The sequence below is a fragment of the Dysidea avara genome, chromosome 7 (genome assembly GCF_963678975.1).
Source record: "Dysidea avara chromosome 7, odDysAvar1.4, whole genome shotgun sequence".
Lineage (NCBI taxonomy): Eukaryota > Metazoa > Porifera > Demospongiae > Dictyoceratida > Dysideidae > Dysidea > Dysidea avara.
In genome coordinates, this window is record NC_089278.1 from 9288011 (window position 1) to 9305927 (window position 17917).

The window sequence follows — 17917 nt, forward strand, 5'->3', positions numbered from 1 at the left end:
CCACAATCGAATGTGAAGAACATGAGCGTCAAATCTGATTTCATCTTACCTCTGCTGGTATGTATTTATTTATTGTGTTATAATTGTATAAATACAACTGGCCAGATTGCAGAGTAGCTACAAGAAGCTATGATCATTGCTGCTGTATGCATGCACGTGTGCATTATGCCGAGGTTAAATTTTCAATTCGACCTTTAGCGATACCTCGATGTGACGGTAAATAGCTATCACCTATATCCTTGTCTATATCAGCGCACGTACCGAAACTGCAGTGCACACCATTTGTGTTTTGTGCGTATGTAGTTCAGTGAATCAGCCAAGTCGAGTGTCCAATTTACAAGTGCATGTATGAAAAGTACAATATTATTATATATGGCTTCTCATTGTTTTAACGGATTTGCTGTAAAATGCAGAGCTTGAAAGTCTCTCCCTGAACTACCTGTGGTGCTATAATGTGATGTGCATTCTGGTATCTCATTCTACTCTGTGCTACTGTACATTCTGCCCTTTTGATGTGTTTCTTACTGCACCTAACTGGCTGAGGACAATCATTGGTCACCTAGCTGTGAGCTGTCTTGTTCTCTTGTTTTGCTGCCAAGTTACTGATTATTAGGGGTGGGCGATACCAGAAAGTTTTGCTTTGATACGATTCTAAGTACTTTTGTCATGGTATTGATGAATATTGATACCGATACTGAGTACTTGTGATTTTTGTGCTTAGTAGCCAATTAGTGAACCTCACAGTGCTGAAAATTTCTCAGTGATGACTGGTGGGTTCAATAAAGCTTGTATTATAGTACAGTTTGAAACATTCCATTTTTAGTGTTTGCATCCATAACACATGCACAATATAAGCAAAATACCGTATAGCGGGAAATTTCCGGAGGGTGTAATTTTCGGATATTTTGGAAAACTAAATAATTTCCAAAAATAAATTTTTTGAAATTGTTTTAATATTCATACATAGTCTACATTAATTTTAGGTAAAAATCGTGAGTTGACATAGCGCTCCTCAAGTACTTCAAGGTGTGTAAACAGAGTGGCGATACCAGTATTTCTTATTTACCTGTTGACAACCCCTAGTTCTGCACTTGTTGTTGCCAATTCAGGCGTCACCAGAATGATGGAGATATGCCAGTAGAAGCAGGAAAATGGGAAACCATGTGGTGAATATCGGGTGTAGCTACACAGGAGAAGAGAAGGCGGAAATAGCAAAGAAAGCAGCTGTTTATGGGATTAGTGTCACTATTAGGCATTACGTGAAGTCCAACTCGTAATCCATGATCTGATGACGCACAGAAGTCTTCACCTGCCTTGCCAGAGCACAATTCTGTATATTTCCGTCAAGTGCTGATTGTGGTGTTTATCCGAAAATTTATTTCCAAAATAGTTCACAATGATCATTTATCTGAAAATTATACCCTCTGGAAATTTCCCGCTATACGGTATCACGTGATCACCAAGTATCGAAATTTCCGATTCTTCATAAAAAGTACTCGATACCAAAGTATCGGACATTCTGGTATTGGTACTGATCATTTTATTACTTGTATCGCCCACCCCTACTGATTATTGCATTAATGATCCAGCTATATAGCAAGTTCAATGTGTTAATGTGTGCTATCTATTATTTGTGCTATTGTTTATTTTGTGAAGATTCAAAGCAGCCAGTTGTAGCTATAAAATTCATGTATGTATGTACACATGAATACCTCAGGACTAAGAGTAGGCATTCCAGTACCCAAGATTTAAAATTAAACAAAAAATTTTTAAAAATTCTCCGTAAATTCCTCAATAGAACCCTGGCACAAAGTACCAACGCACATTTAACCTGTAATTGTTCTGTCATCCAAGCTTCTATGAAGGTAGTTTGTCCATATGCTAATCGTAGTGGAAATTTTATCACGTACATTACATCAAAGTGAGTTCTGTGTCATTTTGCAGTCCTTGTAGTGTATGTAGAATACTTTGCAGTGGCAGATCTAGAAATTTTCAGAGGGGGGGTTTCAGATTTCAGATTCCACTCAACTTCAGCCTAGCTGTAAGTTGAAGACCAAAAAAAGTCACAACCTGCTGTTGAACGCCATAATTGTGATTTTAAAGGCAAAAGTATGAAGTTTCACCAGTAGAAAGTCCTACTATAACACACTATGTATAACTCGTGGTGATTTTATCAGCCGCACGACGAGTCGTCAATAAATTTTGGGGCGTGCATTATTTTCAGAGGGGGTTTCAGCTGAAACCATTGCAACCCCCCTGTATCCGCCACTGCTTTGAAACTTTAAAAAATGTACTGTCAGACGGAAGGCGTTCACTAATGCTTACTTTAATTTAAGCACAGTTACTTTGTTTTCCACAACAATCAGTTTCTGATGGTTGTGTCACCAACTCAGAAGTGTCAACCACTTCAAAGTCTGCATAATTGAAACCACAACTCCACCTTAGGTATTGTTGCATCATTGTTTACCTTTACAAGTTGCTAAGTTTTACTTAATTGAGATGGCCACTTGCCTATGGGCATACACCATCGTATTGACAAGTGTGCAGCATTACATTTACTCACGACAGAGCATACAAAGATCGCTGAGATCCAAAGTTACTCTTATTACATTACATGTGCGAACTTGCAGCTAGAAACAACTGCAATTTCAGATGGCTTGTGCAATTTTTCCTTTAAAATGTATGGGGAGTCCCAGAGATTTTTCAGTTTTTAAACACTGCATGCCAAAGTAGCCAATTCACCCATATGTTTCTGAGATTGGCAATCAAAACTCTATCCGTTGAGCATATAAAAAGTCAAAATGCTGGAATGCCTACTCAGAGTGACCCTCACATTTTCTGCATTGTATATAGTATTAATGATTAAGCATCTGTGTACTGTTATCCAAAATTTCAAGTCACAGTATGGTTTAATCTGTGGTAATGGAAACTTTTGTGTGGGCAACTATAACACAACTACGCAGTAGCAAAAAAATTATAATATAACATAATTAGTTCATCAATTCAAATACAGTTTTTATATTCTGTACAGTCAGGGGCAGCAGCAGGAACTACAGTAGACCTAACATTGCATCCAATTGATACACTGAAGACTCGTCTGCAGAGCAGTGCTGGTTTCTGGAAATCTGGTGGATTTCGTGGCGTTTACTCTGGGATACTTCCAGCAGCAGCTGGTTCTGCACCTTCTGGTGACGTAACAACTACGATGTGACCTGTTGTATATTTTTCACATTTAGCTGCTACGTTCTTCTGCACCTATGAAGTAACTAAGAAATTTTTGATAAACCGCACTCCAGGCTACATGACCCCAGTTGTCTTCATGGTGGCAGCTTCTGTTGGAGAAGTGGTGAGTTTTTATATGTAGTGAGTTATTACAATGATATTATCTATTCATTTTACAGACAACGGCCTTGGTGAGAGTGCCATTTGAGATGGTGAAGCAGAGGGCACAGGCAAACCTCCACTTGACACCATATAAAATTCTCAGGCAAATATTGCAAACACAAGTATGATTTGAAATGAGTCTTTTTAGAATATTTCACCACCATCACTTAGGGTTTCAGAGGATTGTATCAGGGATACTTCAACCACATCAGTCGTGAGGTTAGTTATATTGTGTATCAACTGGCTCTACTATATAATTGTTGTAGATTCCATTTTCTTTATTACAATTTCCACTATGGGAAGGATTCAAGGTACGAAAGTGTACTGTAATATTTATATACATTTGGTGAAGCCTTAGTATGTAATGCTTCAGAAAACTTTTTGTTATTATATATGGAGCACGAGAAGAATGTTTAAAAAGTTTATGTGCATATATATTTAGCAATTATGGAGTTACCATCAAGGAAGTGCAGTGGATCCATGGCAAGGGGCAATTTGTGGTGCTGCAGCAGGTACATCACATCTACTACAGATTAGTATTGTTAGTGCTGGTTTAATATACAGGTGGCATTGCTGCAGCAGCAACTACACCATTTGATGTGGCAAAGACTAGAGTAATGCTTGCAATGGTGTGTGTGTATTTGTAGTGTGTTTGTGCGTGCGTGCGTGCGTGGTGTATGTAGGGTGTGTGTGGCACACGTACATGTGTAATTACATTCTTAATTCTATAGTCTCACTGCTGAAATACTTTGCAACCATTGGCTTTTCTTTCCAATATAGAAAAATAGTGCTGAGCTGAAGTTCAATATGTGGCAGCTACTTGTACAGATTTTTAGACAAGAAGGCTTCAGAGGGTAACAAATCATACATATAATTTTGCTGGTATGCTGTTCATCTTCTTGTCTACAGTTTATTTGCGGGTATAGTACCCAGAGTAACTGCAATATCAATGGGTGGATTTGTGTTCTTTGGAGCATATGATAAGAGCAAAAAGCTTCTCTCACCTTATCTTGTAAATTAGTTGTAGAATTTTTTTTTTTGCTAATTTATTTTGTGTTTGTGAGTATAATGACAGTTGTGTATGCTGTAATAATTAAATTCTAATAGAACATACACTCTAAAACAGTGGTACTACATACTATTATGATTTATTATCATACTTGGCATTAATTTTCCATAGCTTTATCATAAGGGATTGCCATACAATGGTGCTTTGGGCCAGTGCTAAGTGATCGTCTGTGCTTGTAGTGCTACTAAACTGCTTGAGTGAGTTTGATGGTTGATCACTGGGTAGTGGCAATAAATCATTAGTGTCTGTCATGGCTGACTTGCTAATCATCACTTCAGTTTGTGTTCCAGCATCTAGAACTGAACTTGTTTTACCAATAGTCTGTGTTCCCTTGTCAATTACATCTATTCTGTTGCATTGGATCCCAACTGAGGTACTGGGTGCATTAGATTGTAACTCTCTGGACTGTTCTTTGGGCCTACTTGAGCATGCTGGTTCTTTAGATTCATGTAGCTGTTCTTCAGGCTGTTCTTCAGACTTCAGTAGCTGCACAAGCCGTTCTTTGGGTCGTGGCTCATTTATTATTTCTGGTTTTTTCACTGGTGGGATGTAATGATTGACAGGCAAGTTGTCAGTGATAGTGGTAACATGTTGGGTATTATACTCTAGCCCATGACGAAGAGGCTCCTCAAAATCTACATTACATTAATATGGTCAATGTTTAAACTGACACAGTCTTACCAATATCCAGCCTTTCCTCAAAGGTGAAATCTTGTGTTAGAAACAGGTCACTATTATTCAAGTCTTCATCCAAACAAAGCAACTGCAATAGAGATATCAAACAGCTAAGTTCAGGGGTGAAGGAGACACCTTTATTTAGGGACGGGGGGGGGGGGGGTTGAGGTGTAGCAGGCTTATCCGGGGGATGACATGTCTAGCATGCCAATTTGGGGGCATGCTCCCCAGGAAATTTTGAAAAATAGGCCCTGTGAGATTGAATCCGGGAGAGATTTTAGCAGTTTATCAGAATGCTATTAATATTATGGTAGTTTGACTGTTGTATTAGGATGACTGCTCTATTAGAGTATCTCAATCAGAATCTTGAGGCATCTATATTAGTATTCAGTGGACCTATAAAGGGGTCTGGGAGCATGCCAGGAAATTTAGACTCTCAATGTTGAATCTGAGAGTGATTTTAGCAGTCACCTATTTGTTGACTGTTGCATTACGGTGACTGCTCTATTAGGGTATATCGATCTTGATTCATAGAGAATCCAGTTGACTCACTGTAATTGCAGGTAGCTAAGTATTTGCATATAATAGTTAGCTATTTGGTGTAATACAATTGCTCAATGACTGCTATAGGGGGGCTAAGCCCCTCCATAATCTTTAGCCCCCCCTTCTCTGCCATCCCTGGCTAAGTGTAACTATACAGTAACAATTATGTAATACTGATACCTCTTGCAAAACAGTTAATGGTCTTCTTTTAGGAAATGCCTGCTTCTTTGGTGCCTGCTTTCTGAAGAACAAGCTTGTCTTGTCAACTGGAGCTTCTGATGCCTTTGATGTGTCTGGTACTTGATGCAGATTAGTTACATGAGGTGACTCTTTCTCGTGTGTAAACTTCCTCCACTCTTCATGTCTACTTTTGGAAGCTCCTTTGCTAACAGTGTTCAGATTAGTTTTGTTCTTAGCTGGTTTTTCATAGTTATTGATCATTTCTTCAAATGAACTGGTCTTGGCCTTCTTGAATACTGGTACACACTGTCTGTCTTCAGTACAATCAAGCTCTCTTTCCAAGTCTAATCCAAGCAAGGTCTTCCTCTCTTTATCACTTAGTCCATTGTTGCTGGCTCCCTGTGATGTTTCCTTGTGTGTACCACCTTCTAACTTACGTGGAGCTTTCTGTGGAAACCGGCAGGTAATAAAAAATAACATGTCAATACTGTGACTTACTGGTGGTATCTTGAATGCACTGATGGTAGTTGGATTTTCTTCATTGCTGGAAGTACAAGTACTATAATACTGAACACACTAGTTCACTTACTACATGTCATATGAGGTAGATGGTTTATCTACATGTCTTTCTTTTTGGTATGGAAGGTGTTTCAGTGAAGGCCTCGATATAGACATGTGTTTCGCTCTTTCTGTTCTTTGAAATGCTAATAGATCTTCATTTCTGTTCTTGAGCTGAAAGTTTCCATGCTCTGCATTAAATTCCTACACACGTAGCAACAGCTAAAGGAGCACAGTATCCCAGAGTAAATTTACCTGTGGCAGTTTCTTTTGATATTGTGGAGGTTCCCAACACTTGTCATGGTATGACAGCACTGATTCTGACATCAGTGATTCATCAAACACATTCCTATTAGGAACTGGTAGGGTCTCACTGTAATGTTCAACTTGACTGATTCTCCTAAATGCATGTGACGTTTCCGGATGACTAGGATAGGTCACCACTTGAAGCAGTGACTCTGAGTGACTGGATTTGTTAGAAGGGTAAATATTCTTGTGTAAGTCCTTATCAGTCTTGATGTCAGTAAATGTTAAGTTGGATGGGTGTCGTATTGGTGACATAGGTAGCTCTAGGTCTTCTTGTCTCCTTGACAACAGGTTCGTCCTATCTCCCAACATAACTTTAACTGGCTGTCTTCTTTGTGCTATGGCAGATATGAAAATTGACATTTCCTTTTAAGTGACTTACTTGTGGCTCCTCCATGAGTCAAGTTGATAGTTTGTAGTGATAAGAGATCCAAGCTTACTGGTTTCTTTTGTCCTTTGGGTGACCACTGTTTTTGAATGTTCACCTTTTTAGCTAATTTCTGTCGTTCAAAGAACTCCTAGGCAAGATAACGAGAACAGTTTTAAAGTACACAAAGTGCCTTTTGCCAAGCACCTTTTGGATTTTCTTTTCGTGCGACTGTTTAATGCGGCTTCTGTAAAGTTTACATTGGCATACAACTTTGGTAACGTTAGAATAACCCACCTCGCTCCCCCGACCCAGTTCATTGCTGATAACTGAGCTTGCAAACTACCCTGCAACCGACCTTGACGGGGTAAAACCCGCGCTCTTGTTAATTAAATCATGTGCTAATTACGTCAGAAGGGTCAGGCATGGCGAGCCAGTCGCAGGACCTTGGGTGGACTTTCGACGGGTTTGACACAGGAACGTTAGGTAAGGTGGCTATGTCGCCGACTACAGCGAGTGATATGGCGTGTCTTTGTGAGTGTATACTGTGCATTAATTAGAAATGCTGTACTTGCAGAGCTTGCTGGCAAAAAAGAATTAGAAAACTACACGAAATTTATAGCAGAGTATTCAACACAGTTGAGGTCTATTGAGGATGCACTGGACGAGTATTTTGAAGAAGCGTGGGACTTCACTCTTGACCCAGTGTCATTACAAGTAGGCCCTCACACGATTGACAGTCACCACATATTAGCTGTAATGTACTGTAATGTGTAGCAATGGCAAACTGTACAGTGTAAGCGAATAGGTACTCCCACAGTACATTTGAAAAGTGCAATAAATAAACTATGAAGTGTAAACAAACAAAACTGAAGTATAGTTTGCCTTTGGTCACAGTTGTACAATCATTGGAGATACCTTTAAACACACACATACACACACACCATTACATATGCATCTTGTTTGTCAGATGGCTCCAACCGAACAAGCTACCTTACTCACTTTAGTACATACTGATCACAAGGTATGTGAGACTGGTATACACAGACAAAGGTTACACATATTTTATTTTACGTCCAGATATTCAACAAAGTAATATTAGTCTTTTCTGCCTTGTGTGCTGAAGTTTCAGAACTGAAACATAAGGTATGGCCAACTACTGTGGTTCATTATAATTGATGGATATGTGTTTTATAGGCAGTTCATAGGTTTTATTATCCCTTGTTAATGTATGGAGAAGGTGGTAAAAATATGGAGGATGGTAATCTCCAAGATGGAGAGGCTCAGCTAATGATGGGAAGAATGGTACCTCTTCTACAGGTATGTATCACCCTAAAATTTTCTATACCTAGCCCTTCTACTTTCAGGATTTGGCCAATTTTGTAAACAGAATATACGAATTAGTGAGACACTTATTGCAGCAATTGGCAGCATTTTATTCTGGCGAGAGGTAGTTCCATACACGTTTTAGTGGGTTATATATGTGGCTTGTGGCTATACAGTGCTAGGAATATCATGCAGTGCCAGGGAATTGTCCTGCAAGTTGTATTTGAATCTGTGGGAGAAGCTCTAGCTGTTTTAATCACACTGGACGAAGTCTTCAATGCTGCAGAGTTATTCAAAGAACATTGGGAGCAATACAAGAGGTATGTGTTGTTTGTAAAAGTGAAGACCTCAACAAATTTTTTTGCTTGTCAATCGTGGCTGGTGTATTGCCACTACTGTTACACTGTAACCAGGAATTTTTCTAGGAAATAAATTCAGGGGGAGGCAATCCGAGTTTTTCAGAAATTGAGGGGGGGGGGGGCAGAACTTAAATTAGGCTAAATTTGTTTTATTGTAGCTAGCTAGCCATCGACTAAATTTTATGATTTCAAATCAATTTATCATTGTTTCATCATTGGGCTGGTTGAGGCAGAGTTCAGGGGGGGGGGGGGGGGGGCAAAATGCCCCCCTTGCCCACCCCCCCTAGAAAAATCCCTGCTACTATAAAATAAGCTTTATGCAACTCATGAGTCTTTTTTCCAGAAGTGTGGTTAAGTAGTCTTGTAGTTACTTCAATGCTCACAAAGTTCAGACAACAATATGTGACAGATCTGGCTTATGTGCATACTATTTCTTTCAGGGTAGTGAAGTCCATCCGTGGTGCTCCTAAAGAGTACGATCTAGATGATGGAAGGTTACGTTCTCTGGAGAAGATTTTACTTACACTAGAAGGAAAGCTGATGGAAGGAAAAATTCTAAGGGTTAGCTGACATATTTGTTTACTTCTGGTTTATTGTATTTTTTTTGCTCACTCGACAGAATTGCATGGCTCAGATATTTGATGTCAATCAAGTGGATGTATCCAAGAATCAGCTGCTTAGTGAAATGTTTTTTGCTAGCATGAGAAACATTTATTTTGAGCTTGAGAGTAGACTATGTGCGTTGTAGTGTGTGTGTGTGTGTGTGTGTGTGTGTGTGTGTGTGTGTGTGTGTGTGTGTGTGTGTGTGTGTGTGGTGTGTCTGTGACTCTGTGTGTGTGTGTGTAGTGCATATGTGACTCTGTATGTGTTTGTGTGCATGTAGCACATATGTGACTCTCTGTGTGTGTATGTGACTGTGTAGTGTGCGTGTTTGTGTGTGGTGTTGCGTCTATAATAGTTCTCAATAATAAACTATACACAGGTGATATTACATTTTGTAGTATATTTTTTCTCTTTGGATTTTGTTAGGTGAATCCAATGAAATGAAGCACAGACATCAACTGGTTGGTTTGTGTGGTCTAATGGCCCTGCACTTCAATATCTTCAACATTGTGGACAAGAAATTTGCCAAAATAGTGTGGGATGTGCACAAGAAAGTAAGTGCTGACATCAAATATTCTTGATCTATGTTCCTGTTGTGATAGCTTCCAGCAGTATACCTAGTTGGGAACCTGATTTGGTTTCCCAATCAGTTTATGTGGTACTCAATACCATACTTCGCTCAAATATTGGACAAGAAGACAGCTCAGCTGGTGGACACCGTCAGAATTAACTATTTCAATTCTCTTACTCAGAATATAGTCAAGTATGTGTGCATACTTGTGCATGTACACTTTTACATCAGGTGCATGTATCCTGGCATACATATACAACACACGACACGCACTACACATGCACTCATGTACATTGTCCATACACGCATACACATATGCCTGCACTCCCACAATGCTATGAAACCACAGGACTTGTCAGCAGTACTACATCGAAGTATCCTCATGGATGATTCGAATGGAGTCAGCTTTGAAACAGGACAAGGAGTCCACCTCATCAGTACGCAGTCGAGCCAGCCTATTCATAAATGGGCTCCTGTCTGCCTACAAGATAGCACATCACGTCAAAACAATACTAAACTATCATGCACACATGAGAAAGCCATTGACAAAGTCTGGTGTCCTTCACTTGTGTAAAGTGCTAGAATTACTAAAGGTATCAACACAATTGTATACATTATTTATAAATACAGCTTATTTTTTCTGTAGTCTGTCCAGTTTACTTTTCACCGTTGCTCACTTACGTTCACCGACTACACTTACTATGTTATACAGACCTACCAGGCAGATATCATCAGTAGAGTAGAGATAGGACTAGTGAGTGTGTATTGCTCTATACTGTTATGTGTTTCAATGTTGTCTGGCAGGCTCGTATCACTCAAATGCAGCAGACTCGATATTCGGACAGATCTTTGGTAAGCTGATGTTTTGCATGTTTGTGTATGCAATGGATGAACTAAAATTGTGATCAAAATTATCAAATGAGATGTAAAATTTGTAGATTTTTGGTAGGATTGTCTGATACCTTCAGACAAGCATAATTAATAATGATTTTTTGCTATTAAATGTTACGTCAGCCCAACAGGTGCCTTAGGTGCAATGCACTCATTGTCCTCCCCTAGTGTCCCATCTCTTTCACTTGCACACAAGGTGTCTATTCACAGTCAATGCCCTAAAGACTTTGTCTGTTGCCTATCAGTCTGGCATAGTTTTCTCAAACACAAGTAGATTGATTCTAGGCTAGCTTTACATTTTGTTTGCTGTTTGTAGGTTGTGTTACCAGCAAAGCATAGCTGAAAATTAAGAGAAATGGCTACACTGCTTATTAGTAATTACATTTTAGTTGTGCAATAAAGACCCACTTGGTGAAGTATGTCACATAACATCTCCTTGGAGACATACTATATTACATGTGGCAGACTTAACTCCAAACTCAAAAGTATTGCAACTGTGTGAAGGCTTTGCTGATTGGGTACTAAGCTGTTTGGTTTGGGTTTCTTGGAGAATGCTTCCAAGAAGCTTGAGTCAGAGAAGGCATGATACCTGATGATGGCCCTTATAGACAGAGAAGCTACCATAATATTGACCAGTAGTTTTTTATCCAAAGGTGCTCCTGTGAAACACAACAACAGGAAGCCGTGTACCACCCAGAAATCCCAGAAAGAATCTCACAAACGGTACCAGAACCAGTGCAAGTCGCCTGTGCTTCTGGACTACTCCCACTGATAGGTACACATCTTTTAATTCCAGGGTACACATCCAGACCTGCAAAAAGTCCTTGATTTTGAAATGGAATATTTGAGCAAAGCAGCTCAGTGATTGTAGGTTCACCACCATTTGGAAAGATCCATTCTTCTTTACCACCAGAAGCAGCCTGCTTATGCTGGCAAGGGGATTACACTGCCACATTTACTTTTGTAAGGCTCTGGAATCCTCTCTCCACTAGCAGGGACCCCTCCTTTGACTGCACTAAGGTGACCATTGAGGAGATCTAGCCCTTATCCACTTGATGTGTTAGCCTTGTACCACCTGTACAATCCAGGGGCTGGCCTCAGTTGTCCTTTCCCAGCTGGTAGAGTGAAACTGAGCAGTTGGGGTACCTAAGAGGAGAGATCATAGTCTCTATTTCCATATATTGGCTGCCATAAGGTCTTTGTTTCATGTGCTGGTAGGAGTAGGAGCTATATGGCTTGGAACAGCATTGTTTCCCCTTGCTGCCTTACTGAGCTGGGGTGTCTTAGGGTAAAGAAAACCCCAAAGATCATTTGGATCGTGCTCTAATGTTCTCTGTGTGTGGGTTGGATCCATCACACACTACCATCCATTTTCTTTGACATTTCTAGAAAGCCTGAGCCAAAGAGGTTGGCCATTCTGTTGCCATAGATCTCTGTTGCCAAAGATTTCAAACCCATCCCTAAGCTATCCCTCCATTTGGTGTCTACATTGTAGTATTGCTAGTTGCTATCTAGTACCTACTCACTAGGTTTGCCTTCTCTCCTCACCTCTGGATCTTGCTTGGGGAACTGTATCAAAACACACCAAGGTCCTCAAGGATGGTTAAATGTTCCTTTATCTCCAGACATTTATTAAATACATTTCTCACATTTCTCAAGGAATTTAACCATGGAAGTAGTGGGCTCCCAATCCTCCCATAACTTGTCATCGTCAAAGTTCAGGTCAAACTCCTTGGCTTCCTTAGTACTGAATTGACACTTAAGTCAGCCATCACCTCCAGCGTTCTCCATATTACTACCCTCTGTCATAGGTCGTGTTATTACTGAAGGTGCTGTCCCTCTACTTTTGGCAGCCTATGTGCTAAATGAGGCTGTGGATTAACCGATGGGAAGGGCATGGCAGAGAAGGGAAGAGAAAACACAGGAACCACAATGAAGAAGTAGACATCCCCATTCAGTGTCAGAAATGTCCCACTAGGGGTTAAAAAATTCCAGGAAGATGCTACCTCCAGTTGTCCCCACTTGGAGTGAGGTCCAGACACTAGAATCTCTGCCTATTTTGCTGCAAAGCATCAATATCCTGCCATTCTGAACTTCTGCACTTATTGAGCTGCAGCACTGCTTCACAGCAAATGGAAAAGGTGTACTTATTGAATGGAAGAGGGCATAAGTAGAGATGCTTGTGCCGGAGTACTTTTTAGAACTTATTCTAAAGCTACAAACTTGCCTTTTTTCTGTAGATTAAAGAAAATACCAATGGAGTGAGTCTCGCAAACCATAACTTTTTTTTCTGTTGGAAAGACCACCAAGTGATGGCATTCCCATGTTGCCTTTTCCATTTGTTACAATGTTGGTATTGGCATGAATTTCTACAATGTTGTTATCAGTCTTGTTGATATTAACTTGTTACCAAGAGTTAATAATAGTAGGGAGGGCCCTCCCTACTATTATTAACTCTTGTTGTTACTATACACATTAGGACATTGTGGCTGCTCTTCAGTTGATGAAGACTTTGCTAAATGGTCCAGGTGAGATTCAGTCTCAACACTCAACTATTTGATATTCATGTTGGCTATTTTCTGCTTGTTTTAGCCACCAAAGAACGATGTCTGGTAGTTCGGCTAGCTTTCCACTTTGTTAATCAGGTAGTGTAGCAAAGATTTGTTGTATTGCATGTTAAATACGACATGGTGTTGTGTAGCCAAAGGTTATGAATGCTGAAGATATGAACAATATCCATGGAATTTTGAAGAAAATAGAAGCCATCTCAGAACTACAGCTAAGGTAAAGGATTGGTATTGGTGATTGTTGATTGTTGATCTTCATTACTGTTGATTTTGCTGTATATTAGTCATCTTGACTTTTATACTATTTGGTTGACTAGTGTAAATCTTTATAACTAATGATTGTCATGTCGATCTTGATTTTTGATTCTTTATGTCAGGATTGTTGACCACCATTATTTTCATGACTGTTGACTTTGATGCTTTGTCAGTACTTTTTGTTGATGTTGATTTTGTTGTTTATTGATTATCACTGCTTGCTGACCTTGATTACAGGCTCCAAGAGGTCTGTGACTGTAGTTTCCTCTACTGGCATAAGGTAGGTAGTGTCACTGCATTGCACCTTATATCATGTGATCCTGCAGGAAGTGATAGTTCCCCTCTACTTTGCTGATCTCTATGTCAACCCTCCTGATGCTCATCGTTTACATGTACGTTGAGCTGCCATGCATGTACCATCCCCACTAGAGACTTGTAAGAAGGCTAGGCCCATCGTCTTGAAACCTCAACTACTTACCATACTTAAGAGATGCACTTTGGACACACTGAGCATTATAGCAGTCTGTGCCCTATGTTTTATCTTGAAAGAAGAGTCCTCTATAAGTACAGCAAATTGTTCTGGTGTCTGTTGGTGCCACCACTGTGCTATCTACTGTGACTCCACCTACAGTACATTTTCACTTGTCTGAGTGACTGTGTTCCGATGATGAAATGCAGTAAACACTTGGAATCTCCTGACGTTCTGTTGGCAGTGTTTGAAAAAGAAATCGATAGTTACCTGGCTCAGGTAGGATTTATTTGTTAATTGGAAAATGGTGTCATGCATTGTCATGCATTTTATTAGCTTTTGTGTGTTGTGCTGATTATCTACAGTTTATAAATCTGATTATGTTAACTATCTATGGCTGTAAGAAATGTGAAGTTTGTTATTTGCGGTGTTAGTTTTAACAATACTGCAATGACATAGTTTTTCAAACACACTTACTTGTTGTTGATACGTGTTTTCAAAACCTTTTCCTGCTTGTTTTCCTTTGAAATATCTTAAGATGTACTGTTGACAACCACTCGTGTTCATGTTAGTAAAGAGAGTTTGTTAAACAGTGAGGTCATGTATTGCTTCAATCCATACCGATACTGGGTTAAATTTCCATTCATTTTGCATCTTATAGGAAATCCTTGATAAAGTGTGTAGGGAGGTTGAGACAGACTTACGACTGCACTCCCACCTTCACTTGCAACTTGATGACCGGAACCCATTCAAGGTGAGAATGATGTGACTTGCTTGATCAATCTTGATCTCTTGTTGACCTCAACAGCTCGGTTTGAAGAACTTGAACCACTTTCTTGAGGTGAAGCCAGTCAGATTCTTTGATAAGAGTGTCAACATTAGAGGTACTGTGTTCAGTTAAGCGGGTGGGGAGAGGGTGTTATTGTAGGCAGACTTTATGTGACCTTTGGTGTTGCTCTTACTATAGCTTACGTCACACACTACCTGGACACAATGTTTTACAACCTTACCACTGTGTCACTACATGACTGGAAAACCTATGGAGATATGAGAAACCTTGCTGAACAGAAGTATGGCTTAGTGATGATTGAGCCACAGTTACCTAGTCAAACTCTAGAGCAGGTTTGCTTGTGGTAGCGTGTGTATATGGTACATTCTGTTCCCAGGGGTTGGACGTGCTGCAAATCATGAGGAACATTCACATCTTTGTTGCCAACTACTGCTATAATCTCAACAACCAGATCTTTTTAGAGCGTTCCTCAAAGGCCAAGTTCCTTTCTTCCATCAACATCCGTCATATTGCCAACTCTATTCGAACTCATGGCACAGGAATCATGAACACTACAGTGAGTGCCGCAACAGTGCATCTCATTAATATATAGAGTAGGCTGCTTTCTTGGCCAAAAAAAAAAGTATATCCTCAATCTTTTTAGTGAGGTTAAACTGTATATTTAAGAGATCTAGGCCACTATAATGGGGTAGGTTTATAACCCTGAAGATAGGTTTCTATATATTGCATGTGTGTCTCTTATTCATAGTACACAAACCTTTGCAGCAAAGTGCAAAAGATGTGTGTACATCAATATTTATTGTGTTGTACCTCACCAGGTTAACTTCACCTACCAGTTTCTTAGGAAGAAGTTCTACACTTTCTCTCAGTTCATGTATGATGAGTACATCAAAGCTCGTGTGATGAAGGAGATACGTTATTACAAGGAGGCCAAATTTGAACTAGACCAGAAGGTGGGTAATCCTATACATCATGTACATCTACCATATACATGACAAGCTGTCACATCATCTACACGTGACTGTCTTCCTTCCTTCATGTAGTATCCTGTTGAGAGGGCTGACAAGTTCAACAAAGTGATTCGCAAGTTGGGGGTTAGTCCGGATGGTCTTACGTATCTAGACCAGTTTCGTATTCTCATTACACAAATCGGTTAGTAGTAGTTGTGTGTGTGCTTGCATGCGTGCGTGTGCATATGTGCAGGTGTAGTGTGTGCATGTGCATGCATGCACACCTGTATGTACATTGTGTGTGTGTGTATTATGTGTGTGTGACTTGTTGACAGATCTGTGAACTCAGTAATAGTCTCTCGTGTCCTGAAGTTCCAATTACATCAAAAGTTCAACATAAATAATTATCTGTAGTTGATATTTTGATAAAGTGATCTCAGTGGTAGTTCTAATGCTGCAATGTTGTCAGTTCTTCTGTGTAGCTATATAAGGGTGTGTGTTTAGTGATGTCATACTAAGGATGATATTTTTATGGAATATTAATTTATTATTTCAATGATTTTCCCATGCAGGCAATGCTATGGGTTACATTAGGATGATCAGATCTGGAGGATTGCACTGTTGTAGTAATGCTATCAGGTGTGTGTTTGTTTGTCAGTACCGTATGAGTAAATTTGCCATCAGGTTTGTCCCAGACCTTGATGACATTGTCACTTTTGAAGAAATGGTTGGTGAGGACATCTTCTCAGAAGAGACCAAAGTTTCAGCCAAGTATGATATCACGTAGAATATATGTATTTCATCCATATGTTGTGTAGCTTATTTGACTCGGTAATTGCAAATCTTTCAAAGAATTTTTCAGAGGGAAATGAGTATTTCAAGGTTTTGTACACTGTCATTGTAGTTAGTACACGTACTGATTCTTTGTCTTTCACAGCTTCTAGTTGATGTATTTGCACCAGTGTTCAGAAATCCAAAGAATCGTCATCTACAGAATTTCTACATGATTATTCCACCACTGGTACAATAAGGAGATTACCAATTGGCAATTCTATACATCTCTTATATTTGTAGACAATGAACTATGTGGATTACATCATGAATGCCAAAGACAGAATGACAAAGAAGAACAAACAGGGAGCTGTCTTTACTGATGATGGCTTTGCTATGGGTAGGAAAGTCTATAACTAAGCCATGCTTGTGTAGTGTGTTGTGTATGTATGTTCCCTTGTTAACCCGTTGATCTATTTTATGTGTTTCTTGTTTGTAATTTTGTTTTGTGTTTTTAGTTAATGTCTTTGTTTATCCACTAGGCATAGCATACATACTGAAACTACTAGATCAGTATAATGCTTTTGACTCGCTGCACTGGTTCGATTCAGTGTTTGAAAAGTACCAGGCAGAATTGGTATGACTTGCTGTTGTTTGTGTGAAGTAACTGTGTTTTACACACAGAAAGAGTCACAGCGATCACTCCAGAAAGACAGAGAAGATGAGAAATTACAGCAGGCAGGACACTTAACCAAACTAAGACTGGAATTGTTTTCTAAGGTCAGTTGATGGGACAACAGGCAAAATAATTATTAGTATTGTATAACATCTTAAAACAGGAGTTTAACCTCTTGCACTACTCCCTGAGCAGTGCTCGGATATTCTTCAGAGCTGATCTTACAGCTGCCGAAGAAGAGAAACAAAAGAAAGATGAAGGTAATGTCATGATGATGACGTGTGTACATTATATTGTCTCAAATTAGCCACTGCTGAAGGTGGAGATAAACCTGCGGAAGGAGAGGCCAAAGACGACAGCAGTGGTGGCCCACCACCACCACCACCTAGTGACACAGGTTTGTGCCATCCATTTGTAGTAATCATGTGTTCTTACTTGCATAGGTGCAGGTGGAGGAGCCCCGCCCCCTCCTCCTCCCCCGCCGCCGCCACCACCACCTCCACCACCGGCTTGAAAAGATAACACTCACGGGTATAGGGGTATAATTGTTTTTTTAAATTTGGAAGTTTATTTGGTTAAATTAAATATTTTCGCTAATTCTTTCCGT

At 39.7% G+C, this 17917-nt stretch overlaps 3 protein-coding genes across 3 annotated transcripts; 2 read left to right on the forward strand and 1 right to left on the reverse strand.

Annotated features, from left to right (window-relative positions):
* The first annotated feature begins 6 nt into the window (after positions 1–6).
* On the forward strand, positions 7–4559 carry LOC136260304 (mitochondrial S-adenosylmethionine carrier protein-like). The gene is made up of 10 exons (XM_066053988.1): positions 7–57; positions 3032–3188; positions 3237–3346; positions 3402–3506; positions 3556–3603; positions 3651–3695; positions 3827–3896; positions 3949–4013; positions 4165–4238; positions 4294–4559. Exons 1-10 carry the CDS (start codon positions 22–24, stop codon positions 4403–4405), a joined length of 822 nt encoding a protein of 273 aa, XP_065910060.1. The 5' UTR covers positions 7–21; the 3' UTR covers positions 4406–4559.
* On the reverse strand, positions 4338–7466 carry LOC136260300 (uncharacterized). The gene is made up of 9 exons (XM_066053983.1): positions 7380–7466; positions 7290–7329; positions 7098–7233; positions 6665–7053; positions 6441–6613; positions 6350–6395; positions 5852–6298; positions 5135–5216; positions 4338–5088 (listed from the first exon to the last, which is right to left on the reverse strand). The coding sequence occupies exons 1-9, from the start codon at positions 7400–7402 to the stop codon at positions 4526–4528; spliced, it is 1899 nt and encodes a 632-aa protein (XP_065910055.1). The 5' UTR covers positions 7403–7466; the 3' UTR covers positions 4338–4525.
* Positions 7417–17893, forward strand: LOC136260290 (WASH complex subunit 4-like). Its single transcript, XM_066053973.1, has 36 exons — positions 7417–7568; positions 7660–7799; positions 8053–8106; positions 8163–8228; positions 8280–8402; positions 8450–8532; positions 8585–8728; positions 9208–9328; positions 9387–9504; positions 9797–9924; positions 9973–10133; positions 10291–10534; positions 10588–10695; positions 10746–10793; positions 13312–13360; positions 13425–13477; positions 13534–13616; positions 13892–13934; positions 13981–14046; positions 14286–14402; positions 14785–14877; positions 14932–15007; positions 15091–15245; positions 15290–15469; positions 15732–15866; positions 15957–16065; positions 16436–16502; positions 16548–16634; positions 16682–16745; positions 16801–16884; positions 16938–17034; positions 17177–17271; positions 17319–17414; positions 17474–17570; positions 17618–17707; positions 17754–17893. Exons 1-36 carry the CDS (start codon positions 7508–7510, stop codon positions 17822–17824), a joined length of 3606 nt encoding a protein of 1201 aa, XP_065910045.1. The 5' UTR covers positions 7417–7507; the 3' UTR covers positions 17825–17893.
* Positions 17894–17917: the final 24 nt, after the last annotated feature.

Bases quoted from the DNA above. Each gene is read 5' to 3' on its own strand.
- LOC136260304 (XM_066053988.1), top strand. From the start codon at position 22: ATGAGCGTCAAATCTGATTTCATCTTACCTCTGCTG. The intron at 58-3,031 runs GTATGTATTTAT...TATTCTGTACAG, and splicing joins ATTTCATCTTACCTCTGCTG to TCAGGGGCAGCAGCAGGAAC. The intron at 3,696-3,826 runs GTACGAAAGTGT...ATATATATTTAG, and splicing joins CACTATGGGAAGGATTCAAG to CAATTATGGAGTTACCATCA.
- LOC136260300 (XM_066053983.1), bottom strand. From the start codon at position 7,402: ATGAACTGGGTCGGGGGAGCGAG. The intron at 7,054-7,097 runs GTAAGTCACTTA...TATCTGCCATAG, and splicing joins GACTCATGGAGGAGCCACAA to CACAAAGAAGACAGCCAGTT. The intron at 5,217-5,851 runs GTATCAGTATTA...TCTCTATTGCAG, and splicing joins CATTAACTGTTTTGCAAGAG to TTGCTTTGTTTGGATGAAGA.
- LOC136260290 (XM_066053973.1), top strand. From the start codon at position 7,508: ATGGCGAGCCAGTCGCAGGACCTTGGGTGGACTTTCGACGGGTTTGAC. The intron at 16,503-16,547 runs GTGTGTGTTTGT...ATTTGCCATCAG, and splicing joins TGTTGTAGTAATGCTATCAG to GTTTGTCCCAGACCTTGATG. The intron at 17,415-17,473 runs GTCAGTTGATGG...ATCTTAAAACAG, and splicing joins GACTGGAATTGTTTTCTAAG to GAGTTTAACCTCTTGCACTA.